This window comes from Camelus bactrianus, chromosome 30 (assembly GCF_048773025.1).
Source record: "Camelus bactrianus isolate YW-2024 breed Bactrian camel chromosome 30, ASM4877302v1, whole genome shotgun sequence".
NCBI lineage: Eukaryota > Metazoa > Chordata > Mammalia > Artiodactyla > Camelidae > Camelus > Camelus bactrianus.
Genome location: NC_133568.1, coordinates 20,263,317 through 20,280,618, shown reverse-complemented (window position 1 = coordinate 20,280,618; position 17,302 = coordinate 20,263,317). Strand labels below are relative to the sequence as shown.

The 17,302-nt window shown below is 39.6% G+C and overlaps 1 protein-coding gene across 1 annotated transcript in view; it reads right to left on the bottom strand.

The window, feature by feature from the left end:
• Positions 1–17,302, bottom strand: part of PHLPP1 (PH domain and leucine rich repeat protein phosphatase 1) — a 186,471-nt gene that overhangs the window by 19,004 nt on the left and 150,165 nt on the right. The window contains exons 11-12 of the mRNA XM_074355429.1: positions 8,962–9,162; positions 6,285–6,447 (exon numbers count right to left, since the gene is read on the bottom strand). Coding sequence (XP_074211530.1) covers positions 6,285–6,447; positions 8,962–9,162 — 364 coding nt within the window. The remainder of the gene's footprint in view (positions 1–6,284; positions 6,448–8,961; positions 9,163–17,302) is intronic.

The following is a 17,302-nucleotide window of genomic DNA, read 5'->3' as shown; positions in this document are numbered from 1 at the left end:
TTAGAAATGAGAAGATAATTCAAAAGAAGCAAAATAAGAAATTGGCAAAAGACTAGCAGGTGGGCTTGCCTACTACATGCAAAGGTAAATGGCCCGATTCAAATATGGACCCTGCCTTCCAGGCATCCAATACCTGGACTCTCCAACAGCTCCTGCCTCATCTCACTTGGAAGACTTCCACAAAAAGGGTCAGCATACTGATTAGAACAAAAATTATGTGTCATCTGTGACTAGGAGTAACACTCCTTTCTCACAAAACGTAAGGCTTAAGTGAGGTGAGTCCTAAAATGAGATGCTGCATTTCCATTAAGGGAGCAGGGACCAGGGCAGAAGGACCACATGCACAGGAGGGAGCAACTGGCAATTTTTCTGGTAAGAGAATGCGTAACCCACAGTCCTGTTCTGACCTATATCATGTTTCCCCTGGAGGACTGCGACAGCATCTTAACCTTGCTTTCAGTCTCACTTCCCTCGGATCCACTTCCCACTGTGCTGTCAGAGTGATTCTCTGATGTGACGCATTCCATCCAATCACACTCCAGCTTCCGTCTTTCCATTGCTCCCTACTGCCTTTCAATCTGCCACCAAAGTCCTCAGCACCCACCTTTCACCACCTGCTTCCCCACATTCTGGATTCGGCTGTGTCAAAGTTAACTCTTGCACATGTCATGTTCTCAACTGTCTGGGCACATGCTTCTCTCTGTGAATGGAACTCTTCAAGCTATCCTGGCCTTTCGTATGGTAATCTGTCTTACTCTTTTAAAATGCAACGCCAATTCCACCAAAGCCCCCGTTTGAACTTGTTATAAGTATCTGCTCATTGGTTTCTTCCACTGGATTATGACCTCCGAGAGAGCAGGCACTGCGCCTTGTCCTATGTCCCAAGTGCAGTGTGCTGCAAAGAACAGCAGCTTCCATTGAAAGCAGGAACAAATAAATGACTGCCTGGCACTTGGTAGACAATTATTTGTTGAATAAATCAATGAGTGCATCTTATAAGAAGGTCCTTCAGTAATTAAATCTGTTAGGCTGGGAATGGAGACACACATGTTTAAGTTAAATTCAGTCTAGAGTAAGTAGCATTGCAATGCAATTCTGATACATTTTTAAATGTGATTGTTGCTGCATGAGAAGGCAACTTTTCTTTAGTGACAGATAAGCAGAGAAACACCCTTACATAGTTCTGCACATTGAAGGAGGTTTGTTCCTAAAAATTACAGGACCTTGGTGCCTGGTGCCAACCTACTGGTGTTAACCCAGATAGTAAGCACTTTACCTACAAGTACTATGTCCTATGCTTTTAATAGTCCTCACCAAACAATTGTTGGCTGAACATAAAGAAACAAAATTCGGGGGTGAGACCTGAGAAAAAATAGTACCAACATATTCTATGTTGTTTAACGTACATATTTATATTTAATACACTAAAATTACTTTGGAATTACATTGTTAAATAGAATGCTGACTGTCTAAAATATTATCTTTCCCTCTTTCAGGCTCATTCTAGGACACAGCGAACAAAAGTTACTTTGCTATAATACAAAATTCCAGTAAGGATACTCAAAACAGAATTATACAATCCTCAAAAAAGTGAGGTAACTCATAGTTGACAAGGAACTCATGATTTAGAGGAAAATAATCACTAATACAGTTAGATAACAGTGTAGAAAAATAATCGTTGTACCTTAAGGAAAAGGGAATACACTCTGATGTACAGTTTAAGTGTAATTATCACGAAAGCCCCAATATCTTTACTAGGATGATTCCTCACAAAACACTACTAAAGAAATAGGCATATCAATCTTCATAGCAGTCTTTACACATTTCCTGCCAAATAACTGCTTGTGCTGCCCTGAAACAGTAACCTCACAGAGCTAGTGTTGAGAGGTTCTGCAACCCCTTGCTTCTTCCATCTCCAGACCACAGCTGGTCCACCACCTCATCTGTGCTGCCCAACAGTTCTGACAGTTACAAAAAAGGGGCTCTCAATCACCTTTCGCATTCCCTTGCCCTCGCAAAGTAAAAGCTGCTGATGGATGATGTTCCCCCGCTGAATAAGCTCACTAACTTCCATTCTGCATTCGTAAGAAGCAAATAAATCCAAGTAGTCAATCACAAGAACATTTATTTAGCATCTACAACGTGGCAGACAATAAGTGAGACATCAAGGGTCTACAGGGATGGCAGACGCAGTCCCCACCCTGCAGAAGTCCCAGGCCAAAGGGAAGGCAACACTCCGACCTACGATCGACCATATGTACTGGTGTGCATGGTGTGAGAGTGGAGGGGTAGCTGCTGAGGCCTCAGACAGGGCTTCCCGGGGGCATTTTTATGAAGAATCAAAGTTAATGAGGCAAATGAGGACAGGAGGGCATCTGGCAAGAGCTAACAGCACGTGTGCCACGCAGGAGCCAGAGCAACGCACAGTGCACCAGGACACGAACCACGAGTGGGCAGTGTTGCTGGAGATGGCCGGGCCTGAGAGCGGAAGACGGGCCTGGAGAGGCAGGTAGGGGCCAAATGGTGAACTACAGACGGTGCCTCATGTCGAAGTGGTACTACTTCCCTCTCTCATTGTCACATGGGAAACCGGACATTTTAGCTTAATAGTAAAATACATGTACGCATACGTGTATTATTTCTCATTATATAACTCTTAGTCAAATTCTCTTTTTAACAGTTAAACTGCTATATATTCTTGATGCTGTAAAAGGCTAAGTCATCATTATTGTAGGATATCCACACATCTAAGTAAAATTATTAACTAAGTGAGCCAGTCTGAACCTTTTACTTCAAACATAGACCCCAAAGCCAAGGTGGAAGTTCTGTTTTTCTATGTAATAGTGTATTTGTCTATAATGACTCATAAATGTATATTGTCTAAACCTCCCCACCTCTCAGGGAGTTGCAAAAGAAGAACTTTAATTTGTATAAACCCTTCCTTTTAAATTTACATACACTGTCTGTGATTTTTCTCAACTGGGTTTTAGATTTAGGAAAACTTATTGGCAATAATTTGATTAAAATGACAATCAAGATATAAAAATTTGTTTAAAAAAATCTTTAATACACCAAACAGTGTACCATTCCTCCAAACAGTGAATTCCCTTAAACACCAAAACTAAATTATTTGCAAAATTTAACTTAAGAAAATGCATCCTACATAAACCAAGCAACTCGTTTATATTATTGCTTCTTAGTACTGGTTGTGTGTGTGCCCTTGGGGGGACTCAGTGATCTATCACAAAGTTACAGGACACCAGGCCCATGCTTCTGGGGGCTTCAGGGTTACTCAAAGATTATGGAAAGAAGAGCCTTTATTTTTACATTAAAACTAAAAGAAATGGTAAAAAGTAGAACACAAAATTAGCATGTAATTTCAGATCAAAAAGGAGACCTCAGAGAAATTTACAGGCAATTCCAGGCTGTATCCCAGATTTTTGAGAGTATAAACTCATTTCTCTTTACCCTTAGGGATGGAAGAGTTTGAAGAACACAATGGGTGACCACTTCCTAGTCAACTTCTTTGAGGGCTCATGGTCACAAGTGCTCCATTCTCCAGGAGTATCCTCTAGGGGGATTCTTTTAATATGCCTGAGCTCACAGAGGACCACTGTTTATCCGTATGTATACATAACCCACCTCATAAGATGCATGCAGTATGTTGTTAGAAAGGGCACAGCTCTGAAGTTAAAAAGATCTGCTGAAATAATTTTTTAAACTAGAGTTAAAAAACCAAACAAATTAGTCTGAGTTAATTTATAACATCAACTATGAAAGAGAGAGACTGCAGTTCTGGCTCCCTGCTGGTCTGCTTCTGGTGAGACAGGGAGACAAGTGGCTTAAATGGCCACTTCCTGGTAGACACTGCTTCATTCCTTTTTCCTTAGCTCTGTCCCAGATATCTCAGAATCCCCAACTGTTAGAAAAATTTCTAAATAACTATTACTCACCCAGATCCCAGGGCCTTAATGACAAGTGCCCCAAGTTCCTGGTTTTTGGATATTGCAGTTCCTAGATGCTCTTTTAAGTCGAGCAGGTCAACCGCTCCACCCAACTGACTTCTAGTTGGTTCCTGATCTGTCTTTATTTCCATTATCATACTTTCCAAAGAATTAATCCTTTTTCTTTCATCCATTCTGACCCAGCCATTTCCCCATGTTCTTTGTGTTTTATGACTAAGCTGGTTCTCTCTCTCTCGTTCATCACTCACTTTAGAAACAACAACAAACATGGCTTGATTCCAAGGGATATTCAACTTCCTGTAGCCATTGTTCTCAAGAGTGCGGCATATTAAAAATACTTCATACTCCATTTCCCATGAACATAACACAGATCTAGAGATGAGGTCACTCAAGGTAGTGATCAAGTAGTTTATTACTGTACAGCGCAAACATGAAAATGATCTTCTGAAGAGAATTTAAAACATTTTAAAAGATGCTGTTCACCCAGTAATTAGAATCAGGACACCACAGGAACACGGAAAATTTGACAAAAGTTGCTGATACACGGTGCTTAAATCTCAAATTTCATCACCATGTATCACACATTTATTTCATCTGCTTTTAAACACTTCAAAAAAGGTTAGGAAAAAACCCACTAATTGAAGCTACTCAACAGCAAGATTGTGTTTCACTGCAAACTCCTGCATTATCAACGTGGCTGCTACGTGGTTAGGTGAAGGGCTCCTGAGCAAGAGAAAGCGAGTGCCACATCCATGGCCACCTCTGCTTCTCAGGTTCACCAGCGGCCTCAGTGTGGGCTTCAGCCTGGGACCAGCCAAGCCAAGCCTGGCTTATGTGGTGACTCTGGGATCAAGTCTTCCTCTCTAGCTGATTGAGAGCCTATCTGTATCCAGAGGGAGGTCTACTTTAGAATCAAAACAGAACACAACCTGCTCCAGGAACGTAAGACTGGAGGTGGGGCTTGGAAAGTTAATTTGAAAGTGCTAAACAAAGCTGAAGACATTAATACTAAGGGACATAAGCACTATGATTCTGGGTCCACTTAGTTCATCAGAAAACTGAAAAATACACTTTTTCCCTACTAACAACTTATATGACCTTCATGCCCAGGTATAGAAATTGATGCCTGATGATCAGTTTAACAGATCTCACTGAATCTGCCAACACTAGATCTGTCTCCCTTCAGAGTCCCACCTCTTAACTGCTGTAAAATGTATTACAAAGTAAAAGTAAAATATTTTTGCTAGTTTATCATAAGCGTTCTAAAATGCCACAGTCATGTATGAGATGACAGTGCACTCAAGGTAAAATATTTCATGGCCTTAAAGTGCACACACACATGCACACACTTATAAAATGGCTTGTACACTCCTCAACCGTGGATGTTAAAAAAATGGCTGTGGTGAAAATTACTCACGCTGTTTAAAGTACCTTCAAATAGGATGTCTTTTGTTCCTTTTTAGGAGATTAGAATACGCTCCAAGTCTATAACCAGAGTTATTTTTTATTAAGCACAAAACTGATAAACGGAAACGCTAAGATGCAAATGAAAAACTACATTATAGATCAAGAACTTCTTTCTTTTTGCTCCAAAAACAAATAAACTTAAAAAACGTTGTTAGATGACTTTCATTCTAGTGAACTGGTTTCGTCCCACAAGACTGCCCTGAGTTGGGAGCCAGGAGCTGTAGAATGTCTCTGCCGCCAGTTTGCTGCCTTCATTTACACAAACCACTCCCTTTCTGCAGCATCTGTTTCCTCACCCATCAAATGGGAATAATGTCTGTCCTGCCAGCGTCATTAAATTCAAGCGAATGTTTGGTGATGGTAACAGTAACGACACCACATCTACGCAGGGAATTACTGCGAAGTGGGTGCTGTGGGGTGGATGTCATTTAATTAGGGGAGTGGGAGTAGGGGTGTGCAGTGATACTGTTAGCTATCTCAAACTGCTGTCGAACCTGACTCAGTCCTTGAGCCTCATGACCACCCTGGAAGTAAGTAGGACAAGTGCTGTTAGACAGATGGGAAAGGGGTCAGTGGCTATGAGGTTAGCCTCAAGTTCCCACAGCTAGTTAGGGACAGCGCCCAGAATACAGTTTTCCCCACTCCCAGCGCACTGTTTGCTGCTTACTGGTTTTTCTCCTCTGCTGACTCAGCAGTGTAGCCCAGTGGTTAGGAAGGACGGAGCAAGGGCGACTGGTAAAGTCTTCATTCTGAGGAAATCCCACAAGGGTACAAACATCCTGAACTGAGGAGTTAGAGAAAACAAATCTCTGCCGACCTGAAGGCTGGAGTTTATGGAATCAAACCACGTACCTTGATTTCTGGGAGCTGCATCACTTCAGGGAAGACTTCGATGCAGTTGGAGTGAGCAATCACAGTGTGCATGCGCCTGCAATTAATGATGGTTGTGGGGATGGATTTCAGTTTATTCCCACTGATGTCAACTTCTTCAAGTTCCTCCAGCTTTGCCATTTTACTAAAAAAAAAAGAGAAAATCAAAGGGGGAGGGGCAGGTTACAGAATACTTACAAGGAAATTTAGGGAAAAATATAGATAATGAGAATTAAAGGGTAATTTACTATGATTCTAAAGATTCTTTAAAGATTCACTTGTAATAGTCATTTTTAACAAACCAGACCTTTTTTCCACTATTGTTTTTGAGTACTAAAGTATTTTAACACCTTTCCTACTACAAAACAAAAACTATTAACTTTAACTCTTCAAATTGGCAGCAAGAAGAAAAATAGATTCCTTTTCCTATTAAAACTCTGTGTGTGAATTAAGTTATCCTGACAACAGTCACTTTGCTATGTAGCTTACTCTGAACTCCAAAGAGAAATCCCACTCAATTAGGTCAATAGTGTTAATCCAATATATGTGCTTTTAAAAGAGCTTAATGTGGGAGTATGGTTCCTTTGTACTGGCACTGAGACCTCAAGGGGATACAGAGTGAAAAAGGGTAGAGTTTGCATGAAGATGTACTTTCTTCTAAAAGCCCCCTCCCCAGATTCCTCTGACCCCATTTGTGGGAACACGGTAGCGGTGAGCATCAGCATGCTGGAGGTGACCTGGCTCACCTCTCCACTCACTGGCGGTGCCCAAACTCAACCTAGACCCAAAAGAAGTTTCTCTCAACTCCTGCTAAATTTCTACAAAGAAGGAATCTTTCTGACCTTCCCATAATAACATGTCCTAATATAATTTAACACTTTCGTTAAAGAATGTCTTTTATAGTTCAATACTAACCTATGAACTATAACCAATATTAGTAACATTAACCAATAACTACAGTAACCAACTAAGGAAAAATTCCAGAGTTAGGGTTTCTTATATTGCCCATAAATCTGGAGGGGAAAAAGCCTCCATTTCTATATTTCTATAATGCATCTACCACTCCTCTGGCCCTTTCGCCACCACTGGAGTCTAACAAGCACAGGATTTCCAGTGAGTGTAACTCAGACTTACACTCTGAATCCTCTAGTTTACAGTTATTGGTATCTTCTCTGCTTGCTGGGGTTTCATTTGTCACAATAAACCTTCTAAAAAATTTAGCGAGAAAACCTCTACTACCTTTCTTTCTGTCATCTCTCAAATATAAAAGTTACCTTATTTGCTTATCTTGAAAATAAATACATGCCAAAGACACAAGAACTGTTTTTTATCTTGTGAAATCAGCATGGTATTAGGATATGCTACACAACGCTGTATGCTAATCCATCTACGATAGCCTGAATATGTAAGATTATTATTTGAATATGTTGTCATCATATTTTGAAAAGAAATATGGAGAAATTAATGGGTAACGAGCATGAAAAAGAATTGGAAGTATAGAAATCAGGTCCAAGAAAGAAAATGTTAAAGAAGTTTTCATCCCTCAACACAGAAGGTGGTCAAAAAAAAAAAAAATTCTCTGTCTTTTGGGTGATTACTACAGGTATGGGTCACTGGGGGAGGGGGTACCCTCAGAATTAGAGATGATGATCATTTCTTCTGCTGGCCTTAGTGATTCACCATCCCAATTAGAAGAGTGAGCCCTTTCAGAGATATTATTGTTATGTGACTACCATGTTTTCTTCCAAAAATATTATCTCATTTCGCAGTAAAAGAAAAGTACATAAAAAGAAAAAAGAAAGAAAAGTTTAATCATTAACATCAAGTGAGGGGGGAAAATAAAGAAACAAATGTATACAAAAATACAGAGTAATACTTGAAGTCAATGCATATTTGGGCTTCCCTCCTTGAGAAGGGTTTCAACAGAGTGGTACCCTTCATGGCAGCAAAGGGAATATTTCGCTTTGGCCCGACGCTAAGTTGCAGTTGGAAGCAGATTGGAAGCAGAGGGGTTAGCGTTTGCATCTTTGATGTGTGAGTTCCAAGACCTAACTTGTTAGATGAATACATGCCAATGACACGGAAGCCGAGTAAATCGTTTATCACAGGCTCAGTGTATAGATTCACTCAAAGCAAGACACAATGTCACTGCCCCCCAAAATTAGGAATGAAAAATTAAAATAGAATTAAAAGTGGAATCTCCTGAGAGCCATAAGTTAAATTACGTGTAATGTTACACAGTTTCTATGATCGCATAGGTCGCCACTGCTCTTTACATCATAAGCATAAAGACTAAAACTAACACCTTCAGGTTCCAGTTTATGTTCTATTTCCCACATACCACATTAGTTTAATTAAAAAAATTTTAATTTGACTGGGTAAAAAGAAGCAAAAGAAAATATATACCCACTAAATTACATACCTTATTTTCAAATCCTAAGAATATTCTAGTGTTTGGGTCTCTGGGTATATTCATATTAGAAAAACTAACACATTTCTGGGGAATGCTGATAATGGCTTATATAAAAGATAACGGTGAACAAGAAGCAGGGGGAACAAGCATTACAGTATCTGAAAAATAAGTATTTTAGCTTTTCCTTTCCGTCTATGAATCCATTTTCAGAAATGCAGTGAAGAATGTCACTTTGTGATCTTTTACCTTGCTGGAAAACTCTGAAGTCGGTTATAGGCCATGTGAAGAATCTTCAGATGGGGGTGTCCTGTTAACAACGGCACGCACTTATCTGTGAGGTTGTTATTTGTCAAATACAATTCCTGTAAGATGCTGTTTGTCTCTTCAGAAAGTGTGGCAGGAGGAAGGGTTTCCAGTTTGTTTGCAGATGCATTCAGGAATCTCAGGCTATAATGACAAAATGCAACAAAATCCCGCTGATAAGCCAGAGAGCTCTAGTCCAGAATCCTCAACACACCTAGAAGTTTTCTGATTGATACCAGGCATACTGGAAACGGTTTAGAAACATGAATTTGAAGACAGGTCCTGGTTTTGGCAGGCAGATGGATATGTGACTCCACTATCTACAATGAACACAATAGCCATCTATGTGTGTTAACTACAAAGAGACAGAAATCAATTTTTATGGCAGTACAAAGGTGAGAGGAAGAGATTAATTTTATAGCTGGTGGGGAGTGGAAGGGAGAATGATAAGGTAAAGTTAATATTCTATCTTATGAAAAACAACCGCCTATTTTTAAATAAAAGAGCTCTTATGATAATAAAATAACTAGATATTAGATCACAATACAACTAAATCACTTAGTACCTAAGTCTTTTTCAGTATGATGGCCAAACTATATTTCACTGAGGTATATTCACAACTGCAGGAGATAGTTGCTCTGTAGTAAACTAATATAATACTATGTAGCAGCGAACATGAACCACAAGTACACGTATCAACTGAATGAATCTCACAGAGTTAATATTGAGTCAAAGAAGGCATATCCCAGAGGATACACTGCATAATTCTGTAATTGTACAGTTCAAACATCAGGCAAAACTAATCTATGGTATTAGAAGTCAGGGAAGGGAAGCAGTGTCTAGGAGACAGCTTCTAATTTTTCTAATACAATAACGTTCTGGTTCTTGACATGTGTGCTGGTCACATGAGTGTATTCACTCTGGGAAAAATTTATCAAGTGCTACACTTATGATTTGGCCCCTTCTCTGCATTTATATTATACTTCAGTCCAATTTATATTAAAACAAGATGTCTATGCTACCAGTTATCCAAGTGATAGAGTGAACAATGGCTAAAATATGAAGAATGATTTTACACCTGTGATAACTAAAACTGTCAAAAGCAACGTAGTCTTTCCATAGTTAGTGTGAAACACAGAGAAATGCAAAATACAAAGCTGGAGAACTGAAAAAGAATCCTTGCTGAGACCAGGGTCCAAATCATTGGAAAGCGAAGGGAAGGACAGAGCAGGTACCCTGCGTGGCTCATGGGCAGACAGACAGACGACCCTCCCGCTTCGCACTGGGTCTCCACTGTGTGTGCTCCACTGTGAAGCTGCAGTGACCTGAGCATGGAGAGGATTCGGCCCACAGGACTCACCTGCTATGGTGACCAAGGTCAAAGCTGTATTGGCCCCACCCCTCAACCTGGAACTACCCTGTTAATGAACAGCCTTTCTCTCATTTCAAAATCACCAGTTTCAACCTTTCAGCATTCAATTCGCAACCATTTTATCATATATTCTTCAAAAGGAAGACTCTGGAACACCAGGTGCAGCTGTTTTTAACCTTGGATTAAAAGAAGGCTTTGTATTTAGGAGTCATCACCAGGCTTGTCATTCCAAGCTCTCAATCCACTAATTTAATACTCTCCAATCCTGCAACCCCCACACACTTACACACACACACCAACTCCACTACTTATCTAAGGAAAAGCAGCTTCCTCAAAATAGAACATTTTCCATTAAAGAAATACGTATTCCGTTGACATTTAAAAAAAAAAAAGGAAGTTAGAAAAGGGCTGTACAGACCATAAATAGTCATGGGAAATTACAGTCGTGTGTGCTACAGAGAAGAAAATAAAGGTCATTCACGCAGTTTCTGAAATGGTTTTGAACCAGGAAGGAAATAAGTTTCAGCACCACAATTTTTTAAAGTATTCTTATGAGTCTACTTCTTTCGGCCTCATTTGTATCATCTGACTTAAATACCCTGCTAAGAATTTCTTCTGAGTAGAATTAGAAAAGATTAAAACGTACTGCTCTAAAACATTTTGGAATGAGGTTGAATGGGAAACTGACAATCTCATTAAAATACAGTTCTCTAGGAAATATGCAGTTACAAACATGTGAAAAGAAAAGAGAAATTAATTCATGAATATTTGCATGTTTTTAGGCCAAAAAGAGGGAAGGTTGTTTTGAAAGGAAAAAAGATTGACTAGTGAATGTGCAGACAGAAAACTGCACATGGGACTTAAAAACACCCTCCCAACATGTGAATGAAGGGAAGAAAGTGATTTCTAAAAAGACTTGTTCTCTCATCTTGTTGAAATTCGCCTGTATTGAAGTAGCTACAAACTCTTCATGGGACACTGGGGGGTGAGGTGGGGAAGGGGGAACCCCACATCCTATCCCTCCAGGAAATGAAACTAAGTTGAGACTATATGGGCTGGTTCCAAAGGATTTAATCTGAACTGAATAAAGTCCGACTGAATCACCTCGTTAATTAATGGTCAAAGAGCAAGCAATTGGGCTAAAAACAGTTTTGGTTATAATGGTCACGGGAAAATCAAATTCAGTACCTGTCCTCTTAAAAATAAAACACTTGCCTACAACCTCACAGTGTTTCAGCTGGAGACAAATTAAGTTGATTTTACAGTCTTGGTGTTGTACTTCCACCAGAAAGAGCAACTACTTTAATTTAGCAATATTTCCTCCAGTATGGATAACAGTTTTACTCAATAAATAGAGTGTATAACCCTATCCCCTCTGCTTTCAGAACTTCCCCCAAAAGCTAAGTTCCTAAAGCACTGAGTTTGGTCTCAACTCAATATGATGTGATATCTTCCTCAAGCTTTTCCATTATAGATTTTTCTAAAAACTGTATAAAAGACTTGTTTAAAGTGCCATGGAAGTTTTGTCCATATAACTCTCTTCCCTACGCAACCCTCCTATAATGATTAGAGAAGCAGTAATGTATCCCTGCTTTCTTTTCATGTGTAAGGTGCTCTGTAGAGACCACAGCTCTCTTCTGTTTTCTATTTCACTTGATTTTCCCAACATCCTAGAGATGCTCCCCTCATATTTCACAGACGACAGAAACTAAAGCTGAGAAAAGTCTAATTACTTGGCTGTTGTTAAATAGTAATTAGCGGCAGAGCCAGACAGAAAACCCAGATGGCATCAATCTTAAGAGTGCACTATTCCCTAACATAATTCTCCAAAATTCAAATGTTCGAAAACAGGTAATAACAAAGCATTTTCCTGAGGACATTCTCCATAGGCCCTCTTCTCCAAAAACGCTGGAGGTCAAGCAGGGCACCTGCCGGGTAGTGTGGAGACCACACGTGCACAGCATTTCAAATTCCATTCTTGAAATAACCTAATAAATAGAGCATTCAAAAACTTTTCTTAGCAGAAAGTGCAAGTCATAGAGAAAAGACACTCATACATGACTCCTGCCCTAAAGCATTTGGAACGTTGCCTACAACAGCAGTGAGACAAATCTACTTCCTCCTCCAGGAGCAATTGCTCTGTTCTTCCTTGGCACATTCTGTCTGCTCTGGCTCATCCAGGTTTGGTTTTGTTTCGTTTTGTTTTTGTTTGTTCTTTAGTAATTCCCTTGAATTTCACAGCCAATTTCTGTCCTTGAAACAAAGCACAGGCTTTGGTAGCTCAACAGATCTACCTATTTGCAGGCATATCAGGCATTCTGCATTTAAATATTTTTTCTGCAGCTCAGTACTGGAAGTTGTAGTCTGTTAAAAATGCAAAAGGTAAAGACCCTAAGGCCAACAAAACTCTTCGACTTTTAGACAACCCCTGATCTCTGGCCCCCAAATGCACCACGGGTATCAAACAAAACATTCTAAATCCTTACCATTTGTCTGTACGACACAATACTTAAAACAATTTCGTCTGTCTTCACAAGACCAACAGCTCCCAGAGTAGGGGCTTACAAACTTTTCACTGATGGCAACCAAGAGTACAAAATACATTTTAAATGATTATCCAGTACAGATGCAATATATATAAATGAAAGAGTTTCATGAAACTATACTTAACCTTACTTATCTTACATGGGTATTTTCTATCCCATTTTTTTTAAATGCTGGTAGAAACTCATTAAATTAATATACCACTAATCACTTTGCAAAAAGGACCACAATTATTCATTATCTAGCAATATTACCTAATTTTAGGTAGTATTGCTAGATAATGAATTGCAACGTGAAGAAAAAGTGCATGCAGTCTAACAGAACTAACACACTGTTATTTTGGAAGGTCTGAAAATCTGCCTGACTTGGGCAATACTGATCTTATAAGCCTACAGAGCAAAGGAACAAAAGCTATAAGATGTACGAATTATTGAACAAAAACTTGGAAAGAAATAATTGTAACAATTAATATAATTAATTAATTAAGAATTAATTAACATTGATGCAACACCATAAAATTAGAGACCTTATCCCAATTTCAGCAATTATCCCACTGATGTCCTCTGTCTGGCCCAGGATCCAATTTAGGATCCCATATTGTATTTCCTTATTGTGCCTCATTTGTCTCCTCTAATCATTCCTATTTGTCTCAAATGACCTTGATACTTTGGGGAAGACTACTAGATAATTGTTTTGTAGAATGTCTCTCAATTTAGATTCGTTTGATGTTTTATCATCATTAGAATAATGTGATGCACTTGTGGCAAAAATACACAGAAATGATGTCGTGCCCTTCCAGTGTTGTGAGCTTGTTCCAGAGAGGAGATGATTATCAACTTCAGCTCCCAGATATTCTTATTAAGTAGATCAGGGAAAGGCTTAAAAAAATCTATAGAATTAAGAATTCTGATGATTGGCCAAGCTGAGTCAAAAGAGAACTGAGGTAAAAGCCAGGAACCTGCATGTTTAATAAGTTATCTAGTGGATTCTGAAGACACACTTTGAGAAACACTATTTTATTCCACTATGACTCTCAAAACATCAGAACTGTGCAAGATTGCTCTCTTCACATCATATGAAAAACAGTGTAGGCAACTTAGGTCTTCAAAGTGCTAGAAATATTTGTCTTTGCCAAAAGGCACCAGTTGTCATGGTCAATCAATCACGCTCTCCCAAATTTTTCTATTCCCTTTTAGTCCCCTTGATATTTACACATGTTCTGTCTGAGTCACTAAAACTTATGGTCTGTGATGTGACTAATACTCTGGGGATATTTAATAATTACCACGTACTTCATTTGCACATACACTCTCCCTGTTCCCACCCCCTGAACACACCTTGTTCTGCTCCAACCAAGGATAAAAACCCTAGGCTCCACCCACAACAGGAACCTGTAACTCTCTTTTAAAGGGTCCATCATGGCTTTGCTAGACTGACCTCATCAGGAGCAGTTCTCTGACCATGCTATAAGAGTGCTTATGCGAGATGGACAGGCAGTCAGCCATCACCAAGACTTCAGAAGGAACAGAAGGACGGCAGTGTCTCATCCATCCACTCTGCTGACCCACAGGGAATATCTACTCCCACTCTTGCCCATCTGTTGACGAAAACTGATTATCTGAAACTCTTTTGGGGATTTCCATCGAGAAAATCCGCAACTCTAAGCAAAAAGGGGTAAGATGAGAGATCTATACTGATAATACCCAGATTAGAATATGTGCCATTGCACCTCACAGAACCAAGCCCCGCCCTGATCATAAGATACAAAATCACAGTCAACTTCTCAGCAAATACGGTCCAACGTATTTCACGTGTCTATAGTTTTTGAGCTGCCAGTGAAAAGCAAATCAAAAGGAAGAAAACGCCAAGAATATGGAAAGTAAAGTCAAACTGAAACTGTGTAAGAATTTTCCTAAAATTGGTCTAAAGTTCTCAGAGGAAGATAAGGATATCACGAAAAGTCATCTAATTTAAAGTAGATTCCTGTCTCTTTTCTGGTTACCAGATATCTTCTGTTACAAGGTAAAGCCGATTAAAGTACACCATTCTAAAGCTGTAATATCTCACAGGCAATACTGTGCAACCAAAACCATGACACTGTTTTAGCAGCAAGATTCAGAGCTAATGAAATGTCCCAAGAAAGAGAGTTTAAGTTCAGCCGTTCGCTGTGCCCAGTAACACATGTTTTCTGACAGTTCCCGTGAAGCTTCCAAGCACAAGTTCTAATTACAGCAAAAACGAAACCATTTTTAACTTATGAAGACTTGTATCCAGACCCTTTCCTCAGTTATATAACCAAACCTAGAACTGGTGACAACAATTTATTACCACCATCACCACCCCACAAAAAAAAAAAAAAAAGAAAGAAAGAAAGAAAAAAGGAGCACCTAAATATTTTTTTAAGATTTGTATTATGGTGCAAACTGAATGGACAGAGAATTGAAGCAGTTTCATTACTGCCTGAAGTTATTTGCCAAACACACAGCTCCGTGTTATACAACAAAGTGCTGTTCTTCACACCCGGAGCCTAAATTAATACCACACGTATCATTTTCCTTCTCCTTGACCCTCTCAGCCCCACCTTTTATTACAGCTTATTGTGCAGTTATTTTAAACTCTAGCATTAGGCTGTAAGCTCCCTGAGGGTGATCCTGAGGGTCAGTCATTTTTCAGTCCCCTGCAGCACCCAGCACAGTGACTTAAACTTAGAAGGTCAGAAAGACACTGGCCATCCTGAACCACGTAAACGAAAACAAATCACAGCTGTGACTACCTGCAAGAAACTCGTCACGAAGACTCTTCTAATATTTCAAACGTCATGTTTTCTTGGTTGACCTGCTCCCACAATGGTCAGTAGCAGTTTATTCCTTCCCCCTAAACTAATGAAACATAATATCTCTACATTTTCCTGAATGTAAATTATGCCTCAATTAAAATTGTTTTTAAATTTAAGTAGATAAAACCTCAGTTATCTAGGTTTTAGAAAGGGGATAAGTAGAAAAAGTATTAACCCTATAAGAAGCAGTAAATAGTCTGGTATAGCATAAGGAAGAGAGTCAATATTTTTATCATAACTTTGTAGGTGTGTAATCTATAAAAATATCGAATCACTAGGTTGAGCAATTTAAACTATTATAATATTGTAAGTCAATTATATTTCAATTAAAAAAACTGGTTTTCTTGTCTTCCAATAAGTGAAATAATATAAGAATGTTGTTCAAAAAAGATCTCATCGACTTTACCCCACCCTCTTTATAACCCTATCTGCCTGAGAAAATCAAACCTCTTAATCTTTCTGCCTCAGTGTCATGACAATAATAAGGTCAGCTGCTACACTATGCTGGAGATGTGGCTATTGCATTGCCTGGAAAACAAAGGCACTGGAACATGCCTTCTTGGAAAAGTTTCTTACTTCATTCAGCTTCTTTTGGTCATTTGCTTTTCTCTCCTAAAATAAGAGCAGGATACCTGCTCTTTCTAATTCTCCCAACCCCTTACTCCAGAACCTTCCTGTGCCAGAAATGCATTCAGCATGGCCTTCCCTCCTCCCAAAACCTACAGAGGCTGGCTAATTTCCCCACAACAGCCCCTATTTTCCAGAATGCAGTTGGCTCTGAATAGGCCCTCATTTAGATACTATGGGGCTTCTGTCTAAATGCCTTTAGCTCACACTGTAGGCTCAGCTTATTCTGCTCTGCACGATAGCAATGCCCTCATTCAGTGGCTCAATTCAGGTCCTAAAGTTTCCATCTTGCATGACTAGAAATATTCCAGTTCATAATTCATCCTCTTTCCAACATATGGATTCCATTTAGGAACTATACAAAATAGACAACACTGGAAAACATGCCAGGGTCACAAAGTCAACAGTCACACAGCAGTTCTTGACCCCGAGCGTCAGCAGAACCGCCTGTGGGACAATCTTATCATAGCTGCCCCACACAACTCCTCGCCTGAACACGCCTGAACGCAAACATGGTCTCCTCTTCCATGCTACCAGTGTCCTCGGGGACATGTTTTCAGATCTGCCTGACACCAGGGAGACTCAGTGACTGCTCAGTGCCTCTGGAGAATGAAAAACACATACAAGCATCCCTTTAAAATCAAACCTCAGAAATGAGTAAAGAATGACTGTTGTCTACTGGAGAGCTCCAGCGCTACTCACCTACTCTGCTAGCCAGGACCTTACCAGATGTGGCCAGATTCAGAAGTGGTTTAACCTCACTCAAAGACTCCTAAAGCCTAAATCCATCAACCTATTGGTTTCCACAGGTTCTGTGTCGACCCCCCAGGGAAACAAGTGGATTCACATTATAAAACTGCACCCAAATCCTACAGAATCTGTAACAGCAAGAAGAGCTACCCACA